Below are 20,091 nucleotides of genomic sequence, written 5' to 3'. Positions count from 1 at the left end.
TAACTTTTTTCAAGCCGTTCAGTGAACCTTTCATTTTGTAATTTTCAAACTTTTTCTTCGATAAGATATTTCAAAAGTTTATATTCTTTGTTTTTTATCTTTCCAGAAAATAATCGATGTTTGAATGTAATGTTTAATGTGTAATGGTACTTTACACCGCATGATGTATTCAGAGCACCGTTAAAAAAATGTATCTTTAATATATCCAAATCTATTTTCAAATATTATCACGTATATCCTCTGTATTAAAGCAACGCTCCTTTTATTGGTCATTCTTGAGTTTGATATCTGCCTTATTTTAATCAATTTTAAAGAAAATTAGTTACGATAAAGAGATAGATCAGACAATTTGTATAAGAATTGGATAACTATAAAAAGAATTAGGAACTAGTGAAATTTAAAAAAAAAGAGATTTAAGGAAGTATATAAGTAAAAAAACATAATGTAAACGAAAAGAAAGATTTTAGTAGATTTAAAAATAGATAATGAAAAAAGAATCGATCAGAATTTCTCAAATTATAATTATGAGACAAATAAACATATTAAAAAGCGGTTTAGTACAAATCAAACTGAACCTAACCTAACTACAGTATCATTTATAATAAAAATTAGCTCCATCCCTGTCAGTTATCATCCTCTCTCCGTTTCTCGACCTTGTTGTTCATGTCATAACACTATTTACTAAGTATATTTGTACTACAGTAAAAAAATAAATAAACATGAACAAATATATATATATATATATATAGTGTTAATGTTCCATTAATAAAGGACACCCTACAGTTCTGCAGGATGTACATAAATTTTAAAAAGGAAAGCTAACTTTACAACAGTTATTTAAGTTTTATGTACCAGTTATTAATCGATACCGCTCACTGACTGCCCTTCTTAAAATAATTTGATCTGCACTTTATATGTACAATGTTTAATATTTAGCGCTAAAGTTGGCCTGAAACATCCAATGCCATATAAAGCTTAACAAATTGGCTGATCGTTAACATTACATACGTATCTTTGATCAACAATCATGAATTATGGAATTAATTGTTAATTTACTCTCGCTGGCAATACATATTAATGATGAAACCTTTAATATATATATATATATTTCTTTTAAATACTAAAACAAGTTTTAATGCTTTTTAATAACCACTCATTTATTTAATATATATATATATATATATATTAATAAGTTTTATTAAATAAAATAAAGAATTTAATTGTTTGGAATATTTTATAAATATCAGAATCCTATGTCAATTACTTTTTATATAAAAATCCCAGTCTTATACTTATGATTGTTTCAATAAATTCCACTAACTGTTTATAGAAATTGTAAAAATAACAAAACGTTATTTAATACTGCACAGTTTTAAATAGTAATAATAATAATTACTGTTAAAGGTAATATTTCCCGTTTCAGTTCTATAAAAAACCTATATATGTCAATTTTCCATAAAGAAGAATTAAAAATGTGTGTATCATAAATCTACTTACAAGAAAATATAAAAGAGATAAAAACTAATCTTACATCCATTCTAATTTGTAAAATTATATATAACTTGTGGGCAAACATAACAAACAAGGTCTGTAAATAATGCAATGAGACCGGTTCAGAAAAACCTTTTATTTACAATCCAGTTATACATGGACTCCTATCACCTTTGAAATAGTTCCCTTGGGAAGCCACGCAACAATTCAAATGGTTTTTTCACTTTTCATAGCAGTGTTGTAACTCAGAAACCGGGAATATCTTTCAGATGGTTGATTTTTTTTATGTTTTCCACACTGTTTCAAAAATGAGGTGTTTTTTATAAAGTTTGGAACAGGAAAAAGTTGCAGGGACTCAAATCGGGTGAATAATGAAATAGTTCAGGAACTACAGGAATGTTTTTCTTTGCCAAAAACTCATTAATCGAGAGTGCAGTGTGACAAGGTGCATTGTTATAATGCAGCATCCAGTTGTGTTTGACGGTTACCTGTGAATTTGTGTGTTTGAATTACCTGTGTCTTACACAGGTAATTCTTATCCGCAGTCTTTCAAGAATTTCGGTATACACATATTGATTAACTGTTCTAGAATCATTCTGACAGTTAATCACCGGTCGTACCGTATCAAGTCTCTGATTTGCTCAACAATGTCATCACTTTCTGACATTCCAGAGTGTGGATCGTCTGTGGAACTGATTCTCGGCCATCTGAAAATGCTTTAAACCACCTAAAAACTTGGGGTCGTAACAGGTCTTCATCTCCATACGCTCTTTTCAATTTTGAAAAAGTTTCAGTAGCATTCTCAGAGTTTAATGCAAAACTTGATTGCACAATGCTGCTCATAATTAGTATTACTCAGTTTTGTAACGCACACCAAAAACTCGTTTCACGAAAATTTTGTTTACGTCTTATGTGGTAACAATAGACTAAAAATATTAATACCTAATATAAATCAGCTGTTCATATAACCATATGTTTACTAGTAACTTTAGTGTTGCCACTTTGACTGCCAAAAAACTAAACTCATTACAGACCTCATAGATGCAACTTTTAATATAAAGAAAATAATCTGGATATTGTACATAAAAACATGACATGCATAAACAGAAATTAAGTACAGATACAAATTTTATTAAAACATTTTTTTTTTTTTATTTTTACTAGAAGATTCTTTTTTAATAGCAAAAGTGTTTGCGATAAATATAAATATTGAAATTAATAAACGACTAAAAATTAGCCTTAATAGTTATCAACACTTTTTGAAAAATGTGTGTGCGTATTTTTATTTGCTGAAAACTCATTCTTATCTTTTTAAATATGTCAGTTAAACACAAGATAGAGTAATTTTCTTTGTATGTTATGATGTTCATTACAGATTCAGTCCTTACGATAACAAAGTGTGGTGTCAAATTTAAGCGCTTGTTGTATATAGATGAAACAGTTCTAATTCTTTGAAATGTATATGCCACTTTTCATAGGAGCTAACATTATTAAAGCATACTTCCGCAAACGGCAACAAATTCATTAAATTAACAAATGAAATTTATCGATTTATTTGTTATTTTTCATCAAAGAACGATTGCATATTTAGTTATTTTGATGTAATAGGAGGAGTAACTTAGATTTTTGTCTTCTATAGTGTAAATAGGAATCTTTTTCTTAAATCCTTTCAGTTAGGTTACTTTGAATTTTTTCCAAGATTAGTTGATACAGAGTTCATGGAAACTGAAAGCAGTATTAGATTATCTACAGAACACAATTAAATAAATATAGTTATGGCTGTTGGAATTTTATATCTCAAACCCTTAAATTTCCAGAATTCTACTACTCAAAGTGCTGAGTTCCTAAATTATCAGAATATATTTTACCTTGTAATCTAAGCACCAAAAAAAAAGATATTTCTTCCGCTAATTTAAAATTAAATTAATTCAAATAATTAAAATACATTCCAATAATAATTTTTAATTTATCTATCTGTTTGTAACAGGGGTAAATATGCAACTGTACGACGATGTAGACATAGAGTAACAGGTCGTCAATTTGCAGCCAAGTTCCTTCGTAAAAGACGACGATCAGCAGATTTACGTGATGAAATTATACATGAAATAGCTGTATTAGAAGCGTGTAAACACTCGTCAAGAATAGTCAAATTACATGAAGTGTTTGAAACGACGCAAGATATGATATTGTTATTGGAATTGTAAGTATATTAATTTAATTATATATTTTTTAATCAAAATATAATATTGCTTATGTTTTTATTTATTTCATTTTATTATCAAAAATTGTTTCTTGCTTCGATAAGTCTTTTACATTGATGACTTTTATTTACCTTCTGCGATTTTTTTCTTTACAGTAATCTTTCTTTGTGTAGATAATATTATCGATTTAGCTCAAATACCAAAGCGTACTAATTTAAATTCGTATAAATAATATTAAAAATAATAATGCATTAGTAGCATTATTCAAGGAATATGGTAACAGGTTACTCGGGAAAAATGCTAAGAAGTTAAGCAAAACGACGGGAACAAGTATATATACAAAAAAGAACAAACAAATATACCTATATATATGTATATAAGTGAGTCTGACAACGATGTTCCCTATCCCCGTTACTTTTTAATCTTTACATGGAACTATCAGTTAATAACAGTACAATGTGAAAAGATAAAGATGCTACGATTTGCTGATGATATGGTAATTCTAGCCAAGAGAAAAAGGATTCAGAAGAAACAATGAACGGCATGGATGAATCCTATGCAAGAACTACCGCATGAAAATAAACAAGACGAAAACAAAAGTAATTAAATGTAGTAGAAATAACAAAGATGGACCACTGAATGTAAAAATAGGAGGAGAAAAGATTACGGAGGTAGAAGAATTTTGTTATTTGGGAAGTAGAATTACTAAAGATAGACGAAGCGGGAGCAATATAAGATGCCGAATAGCACAGGTGAAACAAGCCTTAAGTCAGAAATATAATTTGTTTACATCAAAAATTATTTTAAACATCAGGAAAAGATTTTTGAAAATATACGTTTGGAGTGTCGCTTTATATGGAATATGCGGTGCTATAGGAGTATGTTAAAAATCAGATGGGTGGATAAAATGACAAATGAAGAGGGGTTTTGCAGCAAATAGATGAAGAAAGAAGCATTTGGAAAAATATAGCTAAAAGAAGAGAACAGACTTATAGGCCACATATTAAGGCATCTCGGAATAGTTGCTTTAATATTGGAGGGACAGGTAGAAGGTAAAAAAATTGTGTAGGCAGGCAACGTTTAGAATATGTAAAACAAATTGTTAGGGATGTAGGATGTAGGAGGTATATCGAAATGAAACGACCAGCACTAGATAGGGATTCTTGGAGAGCTGCATCAAACCAGTCAAATGACTGAAGACAAAAAAAATATATGTATATATATATATATATATTTATATATATAAATAGAAGACAATCTTCATTTTGTGTGTACCCTAATAACTAAAAAACTATCCAACCGATTTCTCTGAAAATTTCATAATTTATTTATTTGTCCCGGGAGTGTTTACATATTATTAGTTCCATATATCTGTAGCCTGGAATGAGTTATTTGTTATGTTTAGAAATGACTATAACAGTATCGATTGTTATGGTCATAAATCTATATAAATAATATACAATCTTCATTTTATGTGTGCCCTAATTTGAAATATCAATGTTTTTTTCATGGTTAATTATAAATTGCACGCTCCTGTGTATGATATATATATATATCGCAAATGTAATCACCAAAAATGTTGTATATCCCAGAGCATTGCAATGATTTTGATTTATTTAACTGTTCTATAAAATAATAAATAGTGAAAAAAAAAAATTAGGCGTATTATCCCATTTTTCTGAATGATATCATCAAATTAATATAAAAATACAACTTTGAATCCAGAAACAACAAAAAAGAAAAAAGTGATTTTTTGTCCCACCCCTTTATGGACGGATGGGTTTGAATAAGACCAAACACCATTAGAAAGTATCTTAGCTACCAAACAGGATTAAATTACATGAAAAAAAAATCACCTAAAGTTTGAGTAAAATTTTTAAATAAATATCAACTCATAAAATTTGTTTCTCCCTGCCTCTTTGACCAATTGCATCAGCCATTAATTAAATGGAATCAATGTCCCATATATAGAAATCATCAAGCCAAATTCATCCAACTGGTCAGTCCAGTATGAACAAGATTTCAAGATAAAAAATGAACTGATACATCCTATAATTTTCAATGTTGAAATTATTGGCTTATAAAACGTCAAAATCTATAAATAAACTCCAACATACAAAATTTGATTCGATTAACCCACAGAATAATTATTTAGACGTAAAAGTAAAAATCAATATTATTTTGTTTTTATTTAAATATTTTTTTCTGCTTTTAACAGAGCATGTGGTGGTGAATTGCAAATGTTACTTGATAAAGATGAAGTGCCAACTGAAAGACAAGTAGTACGTCTTATGAAACAAATATTAGATGGACTTATAGATCTCCATAAAATTAATGTTGCGCATCTCGATATTAAGGTATGTATAAATTCTATTTTACGTTAAAAAAAGAAAAATATATATATATGTATTTACAAAGAGTAAATGTTCCAATAACTTTAGTTAATAAGGTGGATGATTATAATCAAATAACGTTTTGTTCTTTATACTGTAATTATTTATTCCCTTTATTCTGTGCCAATCGGTTATTTTCAAAACTTTTTACATTTTGACTACCCGCTTCATATATTTTAATTGCTTTTACCCTCTACAAGTGTTGAAAGGGGAGTTGGAAGTATAAGGCAGGGATGGTACATGTCACCAACACCTTTTAGTATACGTATATATATATATATATATATATATATCAAGAAAAAATATTTAAATGTTGTCTGAATGAATGGGGGAAAAGAGGAATAAAGATCGGAGGGAAGAAGAATAGAATGTATACATTATGCTGATGACATGGCTGTACTGGTGCAGAGCCCAAGTAAACTAAGTGAAACGCCTGATGACTTAAATAAAGTTTGCGAATGTCAGTGTATGAGGATAACAAAAAGAAGATCAAATGCACGGTGGAAAAGAGAAGAGGATTGAGATTAAGATACGAAATGAAGTTTTAGAGCAGGAGAAGAAATTTCAGTACGTAACTTTATAACTGATGACCTAACTTAAATAATAGAAATTAAAACAAGAATATCAAGAAGTAAGCAAGCATTTAATAAGAAGGAAAGACTGCTGTGTGGAAAGTAAAACGTAACGTTAAAGAAGAGATTAATGAAATGTTTGAATTGGTAGTGTGATGCTCTATGGAGTTGAAACATGGATGATCAGAAAGGCAGGTGGAAAACAAATTGAGGCTTTTGAGTTGCGGGTATGGTGCAAAATGATAAATTTCAGATGAAAAGACCGTGTAACGAATGAAGTATTAAGGAGAATCGGAGAGAACAGAAAATGTTAAACGTGACTGAATATAGAAAAAGGAACTGGCTATAACGTTGTATGAGAAGATTAGTGGATGGGATAGAAGGCCTGATGAATGGAAAAAAGGAAGAGATTTCAAATGATGAATGAAATTATGGAAAAGGGAAAATATGCTGAAATAAGGTTAGCAAAAGATAGAGCAAAGTGGAAAGCAGCAGCCGTAACAGAAACTTCTCTAATGGCAGAAAACTATGAATGAATGAACCCTCTATATTTCCTTGAACCGAATTCACAAACTTTGATATAGGGCTCACTGATGTACTTTTTTCTGCAAGATTTTCTTACAAAACTTTTGTTTTATACAATTTTTCTTAAAAACTTTGTTCAACCCATGTAATTTTTTTTAACATTCTTGCCTTCTATTCTCAATTTTTATGGATTGTCTATTGATCATGATCTGCTGTCATACAAATATTTTAAGAATATATTTTTAGCAGATTTCTTTTGTGTATTAATACATTTCTGATTAATCTAAGTTAACTTTTGATATCTTTAATTCTTCTATCCTTTGTTTACTTCTTTAACTGAATTTCTTCCTTAGTAATTTATCATTAATATTTCTTTTAATTCATTTGTATTCCGACAAAAAATATAATTTGTGAATTTTAGTATATTTAATCTCATCTTTATCTCGTTGGACCATTAGGTTATTTATTATTTGTGAGTTGAATAGATTGCAATTTTCACATTAGCAATGGAAAAAAATATTCATTCCGGTTTATGCTTGAGCTAACCTAAAAATTATATTCGATTTATCTGTTACATTAGTGACTAATTTTAAACTTAAAAAAAAATTATTTAAATATTTCATAAACATATAACAAACTGTATAATTATTTAAGTTTATTACTAAAATATTTATAAAACAAGAATTTTCACCTTCTTTTTCATCTACTATAACAGGTTTTATTTTTTTCTACAAGTATAAAGAATTTGGTAACATACACATAATAAAAAAGTTACATGTATAAATTATTATAAAACATGAAGCAGATATAAATGATAAGAATTGTGAAAATCTCACGCTGTTTGGGTTGTTAAACCTGTCTTTAAAATGTTCAAAATTACTGCCTATAACTTATTCATTACATCAATATAATCTTCCATATCACCTGGTCTCGGATTCGATTCCCAACAGGTCTCAGATATCTTTTCACTTATATTTCATCTATCATATCTATCTTATTAAATATGTACAAAAATAGGCAATTATACTTTTAATTTATTGTCAATTTAAAAATAATTGAAAGTATATTATTCTTTTTTTTAATTCTATCGCGTTTTTTAAAACTACATTTAAAAAAAGAAAAACCCATTAATTTTTGTTTTATGTTTATTTAAAATATGATAATTGCAACACAAAACGCTAACTATATAAAAAAATTGTTTGCTAGGAAATCGACAAATTGTAATGAACATGAGTTAAGATTTTATTGAATGTAGATTGTGGAAAGCATTATATCTAAATTTTCCCACTGATTTTTGTACAAAGTTACTTTGAAAATCAGAACTATATTAGATTTTACATCATTATTCTAAGTAAATACATTATCACAACTGTCTTAAAAATACACAGTTGTCTCTATAACCTAAACTTATAAATCAAAAGCATCTTCTTTCATGATATTTCTATGTGAGAAAATAATTGTCCAAACTTATGATCTAAAAAATGCTGGGTTGCAACGCTACGCTGTCTTCAATTATACTGTAATAAACAAACCGGAAGTCAACTTTTGAAATTTATCTCAATCGTTATATAAATCTTTCAAATTTTCTTCAATGAAAAAAAAAGCAAAATTGTGAGAGAAAAAAATAGCAAAAGGAACAGGAGACAAAGAGAAAGGGTGGGGGTAATGAACTTCATTGGCCTTGTATATTTAAAAAAAAAAATTATATACAGACAGTATGGGCAATGCAGCATAGAACTAATGCACGGAGTACAAATAAACTGAAAGAAGTTAAAAGGAGAGGAAATGTGGAGAGTCAAGTTATTATGAATGAAATGTATACAGACAGTGGTATGTATGTATGTATGTGTGTGTGATGTGTATACAAAGAACCTCTTTATAGAAAAAGCACTGAAAAGGAACTCTATTCATAAAATCTTTATACTATACTTCAAAATAACAGCATTCTACTTTAACGCTATCTATTAGGATAAATTCTAACTGTATACACATTCCATACTCATTTAAATTTAGACATATAAATATATATATATGAAAAACTAATATAAATAAATATTTTGATAAATGTATTGTTATTATAAGTCTGTAATTCTTTAATTATAACTTCATGTAACTGTAAGAATAACTATTTAAATATAACACAACTCATCGAGTAGTGAAACAGTTTATATAAATATTTATATATAAAAATACATTTATTATAGACTGCTGTGCTATCTTGCTTATAACAAACGGTTTTTTATATTAAAAAAAAGAACGGAAAATGCATAATTATAAATTAATTCAAGTAACATGAAATTATTATCGCACTTTAAAATTGCAACTTTACTGTTTTAGTTATGGAAATATACAAAATTACATAAAAAAGGTCAACTGTTTACAAAAGATTAATATTCATTTAAAAATTCATCAACCAAAGAATATTATATTAAAAAACTTTTTTTTACTTAACTTTTCTGAAAGGAAGAGCTGCCTACAAGGTTATACAAATATCATTAACGCATTCATCCTCTGTAAGAATCAGTAAGTATCAAACCAAAATTTAAAATTAATTGATGATAAAGCATAAGAAAATGGATGAGCAGAGAAAAAGGGATTAGTACTCTACAAAGGGCTTATGAAGTAAACAAAGTTATGTGGATAAGTTACTCCCTCCAGATCATCGGAGTTTCTTTATCCCAAGGGAATTAGATTATTTTCATCTAAGATGAAGGCAGCATGTTAATGATCAACAATCTTTTATAAACTGCGTAATATAAAAATTGTGACAAACTGCTTTGCTTCTGAAGATAATGGGTCCTGAATGGTATAAAAGTAAAATATGCTTCGATTGGCTAGTTTCAGATTATACTCCTGGCAACAGTCTGTAATTTTCTTCACCTTTGATTTCATTGTAATTAACAGTAAATGTAATAGTAAAATAGAAAAATAATGAACCATCTATTTAGATAATGGTAATGTTTTTTTTTAAATAAAACCCTTGATGTGTTCACAACTGTAGGGTGATCATCGTGAATCACTATATTCTGCCTCTTAAATAGATAGGACTGATTTTAGAAGGGCCATACAAATAACAAATGTGATCCACACATTTTTTCCAACAATTAAAATGTTTATTGACAACACAGCTGTACGACTTTTCCGTTGTGCGGTTTTTTCTTATGTAAGGTTTATACAATCTTAATTTAAAATATTTTTTATTTATTTAATTCAATGATTCTAACTAAATTGCATGTGTGCACTTTAGTTAGGTGCACCTAAGTAGGTGTGGCGGTATTAGCGGCCACTTTAAGTATTTTTTAACACTTTAAAAATTATTCATTTATTTAATTCTACCGCACACCTGTGACATTACAACATAGTAGACAACTACCAGTAGCTGTACATCGTAACGCTCCTTGAGATGAGAGGGGGTACTAACGGCAAACTATACCCATTAGTTTATTTAAAGCATTTTTTGGGATCAGGGTGTGATTTTGCAAAAATTTCTTTTTGGAAATATTATTTTTTAATTGTTAACAAAATTACTTAAGAAAAATAAGATCTTAATTAGTCAAAACCTCGAGATACTGAGAGTGACCTTGCTCTACAGCCTCATCTCCTTGATCTTTTATGTTGAAAATTTAATGGCATCAATGCCACCTATATAGAAATAATCTGACCAAGTTTAGTAAAAATCAGTCGAGTAGTGGAGATAAGGTGTGAAACACTGAACACATGTACATGCAAATTTCCAACCGGTGTTTTGGGTTTCTTACATGTCAAAACATCAAAATTCATTGAAAACCACATTTTTCCACATTGGACTGATTACAATACTTTCCCTTCTAAACCTATAACGTTATCTAAACAGGAAAATAAAAGTATTTTATACAAATAATATAAAGTGATATTAATAAACATTTTTTTTTTGTTTCAGCCGCAAAATTTAGTATTAACTGGAGAATTTCCAGACTGTGATGTTAAACTCTGTGATTTTGGTATATCTCGGTATTTAAATCAAGGTGTTGATGTTAGAGAAATACTTGGAACACCTGATTATGTCGGTAAGTATATATATATCAATTATTATGAAATAAAAATTTCTTTTAATAAAATAAAATAGCGTATGATACATTAAAAAAAATATTCCTGTGCATTCAGACTATCATAGAATTATCTAGATGAAGTGATAGTTTTTTCTTAAATAACTAAAAGAAGTACTTTTCAAATATAAATCTACAAATAAATGAATAAAATGTTAAATATTTAAAGGATTTAACATTAAAATGCAGCGATAAGTATAACAGTTCAAACATTTTAGATGCAAAAGGTGTGTTGAAAATGATTAAAACAACATATAATTGATATGAAATCAAAGATTAAAGAAGGGAATCATTGTTAATATACTGTGACTCGGTTTTGTTTATCATGGGCTGTATCCAAGAAGTTAGTGACAAATATGTCCTATCATTGAACCTGTTGTTTTATATGGAGCAGAAACACGGGTCCTAATGAAAAAATGGTTTGATATATTCTAAGTCCTACAGAAAATATATGATTTGGTATATAGAAATTGCAAATAGCGGGTAAGTTTGAATATGGAGTTACAGGAGCTAAATGATAGGTATGAAATAACGGTAGAAATTAAAATGAAAACCACAAACCGGTTGATAAATGCAGAGTGGATAAATGACTACATATAAAATGGTTCACAAAGAAAATCCTGGAGGAAGGAGATTGAGTGGATACCCGAGGAGAGATGCATTAAACAAATGAAAAGTGTCCTAAAAGGATATAATGGTTGGAGAAGAAAGATGGCCGATAAAGAGAAATGGAATAAAAAGATGAAAAATTAAATGAATATAGTACATATAATTTTTTGATATCTAGCATTACCTATTTAATATTAAATCGGTTTAATCCATTTTAAAAGGCACTGTGAATTGAATGTATAAAACCGTCCCATGCTTTATGAAAGTGAGAAAGGTATGTCAAAGTAGTGGAAGACCTGCATTTTTTCTGGGAATGCATAACAAATTACGCCTATTCTAGATAAAGATGCCCTTCTCTACTTATAGAATTTCACACCCTTGAAAACTATTTGCAAATGATGCCAATTTTTGCCAATTTTTCATAAAACAAATTTTTACCTAATTTGTTGAACGTATTTAATGTCCTAATTATGAGGGTAAAACATTCCATCCTCACAGAGAGATGGCATTGTATGTTTAACTTCTCGGTGACATTGCACGATTCCATTCTTCATTAATTTACTATAAGAATTTCAAGTCGCAGCATCACTTAGTATATTATTTACAATCCATGAAAGTGAAGAATTGGGTGTTTTTTTTTTTTACAAAATGGAAATCTGCAAATTTGTTCCATAATTAAATACTTTTTTCTGAAAGGCTTAAGTGCAAAGTAAATTAAAGAAGAGCTTGATATGACATTGGGAAACTCTTCTCCATGAAATAAAAGTTTAAAATTGGTCGAACGTGCACTAGTGATGAACCACACAGTGAATCCCCTTCTGAAGTGACTACGTCAGAAATGAAACAAAAAGTGCATAAAATCGTTTTGGCAGATCGAAAAGTGACAATGAACAAGTAAGCAGAGTCTGTAGGCATGTCATCAGAATGCATACACAATATTTTACACGAACATTTGGGTATAAACAAACTGTGCACTATATGGGTGCTGTATATGTTCACACCCATCCAAAACAGTGCCGAAAAAACATTTTAACAGATGATTGATAAGATTTGGGTTCATCACTAAACTTCCAAGACAAAACAGCAGTTGAAAAAATGGGTTGAAAGCGGTCAGTCAACCTACTCCAAAAAAAAAAACGAAAACAACTTTATCCTTTATCCATAAAATTATGGCAACTTTTTTTGGGAAACACGTGGAATAATTTTCATTGATTATTATCTTAAAAAGGGTGAAACAATAAATGGAAAATATTATACAACCCTACTGTAGCACCTCAACAATGAAATTAAGGAAAAATGACTCATTTTGACAAAGAAAGTAGTGATTTTCCATCAAGATAATGCTCCAGCTTACACTTCAGTCACTGTAATGGCAAAAATCAATGAATTACGGTTCTAATTGCTCTAGCACCCTCCATATTCACCTGATCTGGCTCCCGGTGATTATCAATTGTTTCCTAACCCAGAAAAAGAAATGGCTTGGAGGGAAGACCAATAATGAAGTTATTGCCGCAATAGATTGTTATTTTAAGGTGTTGGATGTATCGATGTATCAAACTGGCATAAGCGTTCTTGTGGAATGCTGGGCTAAATTAATGATATCTTAATGGGCTAATAATAAGACCTTAATGGTGAGTATGATGAAAAATAAATCAATGGAACAATATAAAAGAAGAAATTTCCTTTTATAAGATTATTTTTTTAAATATTAAATAACCTTGCTAACTTTATCTTTTCCAACGTACAAATTAGCACATCAGACATACTGAACTGCAGCAGATAACACATCTTTATAACTGCTACATTTTTTCTTTTCTCAACCAGACTTTCATTGTATGATATGAACATCATTATTTTCAGAGAAAGCACTTTGAGTACAAGCTTAAAAGTTACAGGATACAATATGAAAAATTAGTGTATTCATTTCTATCATAAAACATTAAATACAAAGCGCCATAAACTAGTGAGAAATGTTATAATACATATATATATATATAAAAACACACATTAGTAAACATAAAGTAAAACTTTTAAGTTTATCATATAAATACTTATTCTAACTAAACACATATATAAAAAACAAAAACCCAGAAATTATAAAATTCTTATTTTAATATTACCATATGCAGATACAATTATTACGGTCAATTAACATGTATATTTGAATTTGAACCTTGCTTTCACAGCATCAGATAACAACAGATTAGATTTTAATACAATTTAGTCAGCAGGTTTAATTAACCATTAACAAATAAAGACAAAGACTTATCATATAAATTATAATTGTAAAAATTTATTTTCTATTTTAATATCTAATGTATTTCTTTTTTTTTCAGCCCCAGAGGTTTTGAATTACGAACCAATTAGCCTTGCAACTGACATGTGGTGAGTTAAAACTGATATCTTGGTTAAACTATGAATTAGTTATATATTGAAAAAAATATATAATTGCGTTATTACATCAATAAATATACATAAAAATCATTTTTTGTTAAACATTCCTAACATCTGATCCTCATCAGTTTCTTATCAAAAAGAAAAAAAAAATTGTTTCATCTTAATTATCTACGACTTACAGATGGACATCCCGTGAAACCCTTATACAATAATAAAATTTCTCTAAAAATTTGCACTTATTCATATATACAACTTACAATTCAACTTATACAACTTATACAATTCTCATGAAAAATGATTAAACCCATTAAAAAAAAAACAAATTTTTGTACATTTTTTATTTTGTTTGTAACAAAATTAAAGCGTACTGTTTTACCTTAAAGCATTTAAATAAAAGTTTAAGCTTATCTTTATTATACTTCTGTGTATTCCACCTTAAATAATATATATGTCTTTTGGAGCTCCTCAAAAAATCAGAATGAGTTTTCAAAATCAAAAAATGAACTACCAAATCATTGTTTGGTGCCTATAAATATGGCTTATGCAAACTGATATTTAGTAAATTGAAAATATTAATTTATATTTGTATTTATATATATGAATATGCAGTCTTTGCTAAAAAAAGCTGACAATGCAGTTGTAGGACTTTCTTATCATGCGGCTAAAGCCGTTTTCCAACAAACTCGTGCAATTATTGGTTGTTTCTGATGCGTTGCTTACACACACAAATTAGTTTAAAATATTTACATTTTAAACTTCAAAATTCAAACTTCAAACTTAAAATTCAATTATTCTAACTAAAGCGCACATGCATACCATATTTAATTTGCGCAGATGTGCCAGTAGTAGCGGTGATAGTTGCTACTAACTAAACTAATGTAATTTTACAACTTATGTAGAACAAATTTCGGTTGTACGGTGTAGCCACAGAGCTTAATGCACCAGATAAAAAGTCAACCCGGCAATCGAGTTCGAGACCCAGCCGAACGAGTTACTTTTTTACACTTTAAATATTACTCATTTATTTAATTCCACCACTTACCTGTGACATCAGAACGTAGCAGACGAGACCACAACAGCTGTATGTCAGTGCTATACTAGTCCTTGTGGTACAAGGGATACTACTGATGCAGTTTGCCTACTTAGCCACTAATTAGAGCATTTTTTCAGGTGGTAGTGCAATTTTTGCAGACTTTTTTTTTCAAATATTACTATTTTTAATTGTAAACAAATGTGCCTAAGAAAAATGTGACCTTAATTAGGCGAAATCTCGAGATACTGAGGGTGTTCTAACTCTAAAGCCTCTCCCTCTTGACCTTTTAAGTTGAAAATTTAATGGCATCAATGCCTCATATGTAGAAGTAATCTGACCATGTACGGTCAAAATCGGTCCAGTAGTTCTGGAGATATACGGTGATTTAGAGAGTGCCTCCAAACACACGCGCGCACAAACATACTTACAAAATTCCAGAAAATTTTTATCCGGTTTCTTGAGTTCCTTAGATGTTGAAACGTCAAAATCAGTTGAAAACTGCATATGCCCAAATTGAATCAACTGCAATACTTTCCCTTCTAGAGCTGTAGCACTAGACGGAAAAGTAAGGAAAGTAATTGTTATTTATTCAACAAGAAAAAAAAAAAAATAATATTCATCACTATCAAACCAGATTTGTATAACTCAACATAATATTTCGGTTTACATGAATGGCCTTATTATGCTTACATCGATGTTTCCGATAAGTTATCTTTCTAAAAAAATATTCTCATCAATTTAAAATAAAATTTAAACATTTTCTTAAATGGATGCTATTTCGATGGATTTTTGAAATAATTAAAAATTCCCTCTATCCTAACATATATATATATAAATATGCATTTAAATAATTTTCATTAATGCTTACGAATTGTAAATTATTTTGTGGTTATTTAATATTTTAATATGAATGAACGTTATTTCATATGCTTATATTTAAAATAATTATTACGAGCTTTTCACAATTTTTTTTGAAATTAATTGTGGTAATACTGCTCAGATGAAGATTTTACTATGGTTTCCCCTGATCCATCCAGGTTTTTTTTTAATATTAACGATAGAATAGCATATCTACCGATTCCTTATGTAATCTATATAATGTACGAATCAGAATAAAAAGGTTTTATTTATTTACATGTAATTATATAAATGAATCTTTGTTTTTGATTTATCTAATTTAATATTACTTTGGTTAATAAAATTACAATGTCTAACAAAGGATTTTATTTTAAAATTAATCTTATCTTTCTACTTTTTATTATTGTTTTAATGTCAATTATCATAAAAATTAGATATTAAACTTTTATCTTTAGTTTATTTATACAAATAATATTTATTAGTTGATAGTAACTACTGGAATAATTGAATGTTATGTTTCACATTGTTTATAACTTGAATCCTAAATAATACGTGAAATTTTTTAGAAAAAAAAAATAGTTTGCATTACCTAAATTTACAACGTAGATTACTTTTAATGTAATTTATATACCATAAGTACTTTTAAATCTTCCACAAGAATGTTTTAAGGGAGAACCAAGTGACACCCTGCCTCAGTATAGTCGACGTGAAGTTAGTGGATTCCTAAAAAGAAAAAAAACAAAATTAAAATTATTTTCCAAGGCCACAATAAAATTCACTGTGATCTATTTGCAAACCTCGATAAAAATTATATGAATTAAAAAGCCAATAGGAGTTAAGCTTAATACCTAAACAGAAACAAAATATATGAATTAAGGGTTTGGAAATAACATTTGCTGGCCAAGGCAATGGAACTCTTTTGATCCACATTCGATCCAGTAATTCAGAAAAATTACATTGAGGTGTCTGCAGACATTTGAAGCGAAATGCTATCAATGTTTGCTTTTATCAGCGATCTCTTTTGCCATTAATTTTGGAAGCAACCACTCACCGATCAGTCGTAGATAACTGTGTTGATTAACTACATTATCAAAAAAATAAGGGACAAGGAAATGTTCAGCTGTCATCTCAGCCCAAATCATAACATGAGGTGGATTGTGTTCGATTTCCTCAGAAAAGTGAGGATTGTCTTTCACCCAGAAAAAACCAATTTGGTTACAAGAGCTTCAATAAATCACACACTCATCTGAGAACATGATGTTATTTTTACAGTTTGCTCTCTGAAAGCATTCAAGCAATAATCGACATGCATAAACACTTCGATCAAGGTCATTGTCAACTCAACTCATTAACTGTGGCTGGATGAAAAGATTTAACTTTCAAGTGCTTCTGCATGCGGTCTCACATTATCGATCTTGGAATACATAATTCTGCAGAACATTTTCGCAATGATTTCATCGATGATCATTGAATCAATGGCTCTACAGTAGCACATGTCTCAGTTAGAGTGCTCAGCCTCCAACTGTGTGGTGCATCAAGGATACTTCCCGTTGCAAAAGCCTTCTTCTCCTATGTCAGTAACATTTGCTGTGATGGTAACAATTTCCCAAAATGTACAAAGTCATTCATAACGTACTCCAAGTTTTACCAGCGTGTGGATGTTTGTGGACTCATAAACAAGCTAAAAAACATTCTTTGACATCGAACGCACTAGCATCCACCATTGTTCCATACTCAACTAGGACTAAGGTCATCCTACCACGAATGAGCACACTGTTTGATCCTCACCACAGCTTATCCTCCCCACCTTTTTTCCGCAGAAGTGAATGATAATTGGTAGCAGTAGAACCCAATTAAGCGATTTATTACAGTGTAAAGAGATTTCCTGCCCTTTGGCTTTATGTTGCTCACTCTGTACAATCGCTTATTAATAGTGAACATTATGAAATGTTTGAGATTAAATGTAAATTTAATATTCCTTAATTATCTTCTACATTACATAACTAAAAAACAGTTCAGGTATCTTCAAAGTTTTCACATTTAGAATAAAAAACTCTGAATTAAATAAAATAATTGTTCTTAGCAACATTAATATTGTAAAACTTTTACTAATAAACCAAGTTATATAAGGAAATTTTCTACTTATGTTAATATAAAAACTATATCAGCAAACCAACTGCATGTACTATGAATACCAAGAGGTACTTGTGCTTAGCATACTTAACTATTAAATGTATGAAAATTTCAATAAATATTATTTTTATTATTTTTTATGACTGAATAAGATAACTTTAGTCAGGATAGTATCCAAGTCTCTTTGATGGGACTGTCTGAATTTTGTGGCCCTCCCAGTACTTTTTCATATGCTCTGATCTTTGTGCCCTTTCTAGTGTAAGTGTGAAACGAGTGTTTTTTTTCTTGTTTAATTTTATCCTATCTGTGGTGTCTTCTGGAATAAGGCTGATTTCCTTCAGATCCTCTCGTATTTTTCTGATCCATCTGCATGTTTTCTTGGTGTTTTTCGAGTCAAGATTGTGTTGTACTAGCTGTTTCAAAAGTCTTGAATGTTGCATCCTCATATGTCTAAAGAATCCTAGTCTCCTCTTACGCATGATGTCATTGATGGGTTCTAACTCTTTGTACACGACAATGTCGCGTACAATCCAACAATTCCCATTTTTCTGGTACTTTTTATTGATGCAGGTTCTTTCAATTCTTCTTTAGATTTTCTGGAATCTTTGATTATTTGTTCAGGTGGAACTGTGTTTCTGCTGCATAAGTGGCTTCTGATTTTATAACTTTGTTACAGTGTCTTATCTTTGTGTTTATAGATAAGCATTTTTTATTATAAGTGTAGCAGGTTAATTTTTAATCTTTAGCTAAGTTTGTTTCTTTTTATTTGGATCGAGGTTTTTACGTTAAGGTTGTTTCATATTATTTTTACAAGATATTTAAATCGGGTTACTATTTTCATTTTATTACAGTTCATATTTACTTCTTTCAATCATGTTGGTTTTTGGGGCATAATTTCTGTCTTTTCAAGTGATATTTTGTGGCCAATTTTATTTGCAATGTTTCAAAGTTCTAACATCTGTGATTTAGCTAAACCTTATACATATATTCTTTAAAAAATTCTAATGAAAGAATAAAGCAAACATTCAGAAATTTTCTTTTTCCATAAGATTAAGCACTTTTCTCTAACTTCAGCATTACATTAAATGGATATAATTATTACAGATCATGGTCTCTATGCTTTCGCCTAATCGGTCTATTGAAAAATTCCATTCCTGCAACTAGTAACAATACATAACAAAAGCCTGTGAATGTACAAGTACACCTGTTGGTGTATTATTCAAACATTTAAATATATATTATAATTTACTTAAACTATTTTCTGTTTTTTTTTATTAATGTTTTTATTATGTTTTAACAGGTCAGTCGGTGTCCTCCTGTACGTTCTATTGACAGGATGTTCACCATTCGGTGGCGATTCAAAACAGGAAACGTTTTGTAATATAGCACAATGTAGACTGGACTTCCCTGATGATCTCTTTGAAGATATTTCTGAGGAAGCAAAAGATTTAATGAAGAAACTGATGCTTAAAAATCCGAGGTAATTTTCAAAATAGAAATGTACATTTGTATAATTAATTAAATCAAGTGTAGTTTGATTTTTATAAAAACTTGAGTTTTTTAGCGTTTCATATTCAGTCGTTTAACTGATGATAAATTTTGAAATCGTGGATGAATGGATAATTCAGTTCACTGAACAACAAATTCTGTTTTGTTTAAACAAAACTGAATACAATTGTTCTTTTAAAATTTAAAACATCATTGAAAGAAAAAACATATAATTACATTCATACGAGGTCTGTTAAGAAAATAAGCGAATTTTATTTTTTTAATCTTTATTATTAATTTTACAGA

The 20,091-nt window shown here is 29.2% G+C and overlaps 1 protein-coding gene across 1 annotated transcript in view; it reads left to right on the top strand.

Moving 5' to 3' along the window:
- The window catches only part of LOC142333940 (uncharacterized), a 225,713-nt gene that overhangs the window by 196,319 nt on the left and 9,303 nt on the right, over positions 1 to 20,091 (top strand). The window contains exons 2-6 of the mRNA XM_075381568.1: positions 3,479 to 3,691; positions 5,911 to 6,049; positions 11,102 to 11,228; positions 14,213 to 14,261; positions 19,598 to 19,777. Of these exons, the coding sequence (XP_075237683.1) occupies positions 3,479 to 3,691; positions 5,911 to 6,049; positions 11,102 to 11,228; positions 14,213 to 14,261; positions 19,598 to 19,777 (708 nt within the window). The remainder of the gene's footprint in view (positions 1 to 3,478; positions 3,692 to 5,910; positions 6,050 to 11,101; positions 11,229 to 14,212; positions 14,262 to 19,597; positions 19,778 to 20,091) is intronic.

This window comes from Lycorma delicatula, chromosome 13, assembly GCF_047948215.1.
Source record: "Lycorma delicatula isolate Av1 chromosome 13, ASM4794821v1, whole genome shotgun sequence".
NCBI lineage: Eukaryota > Metazoa > Arthropoda > Insecta > Hemiptera > Fulgoridae > Lycorma > Lycorma delicatula.
Note: the sequence above shows the minus strand (reverse complement) of the source record. Positions and strands in the feature narration are given on the sequence as shown.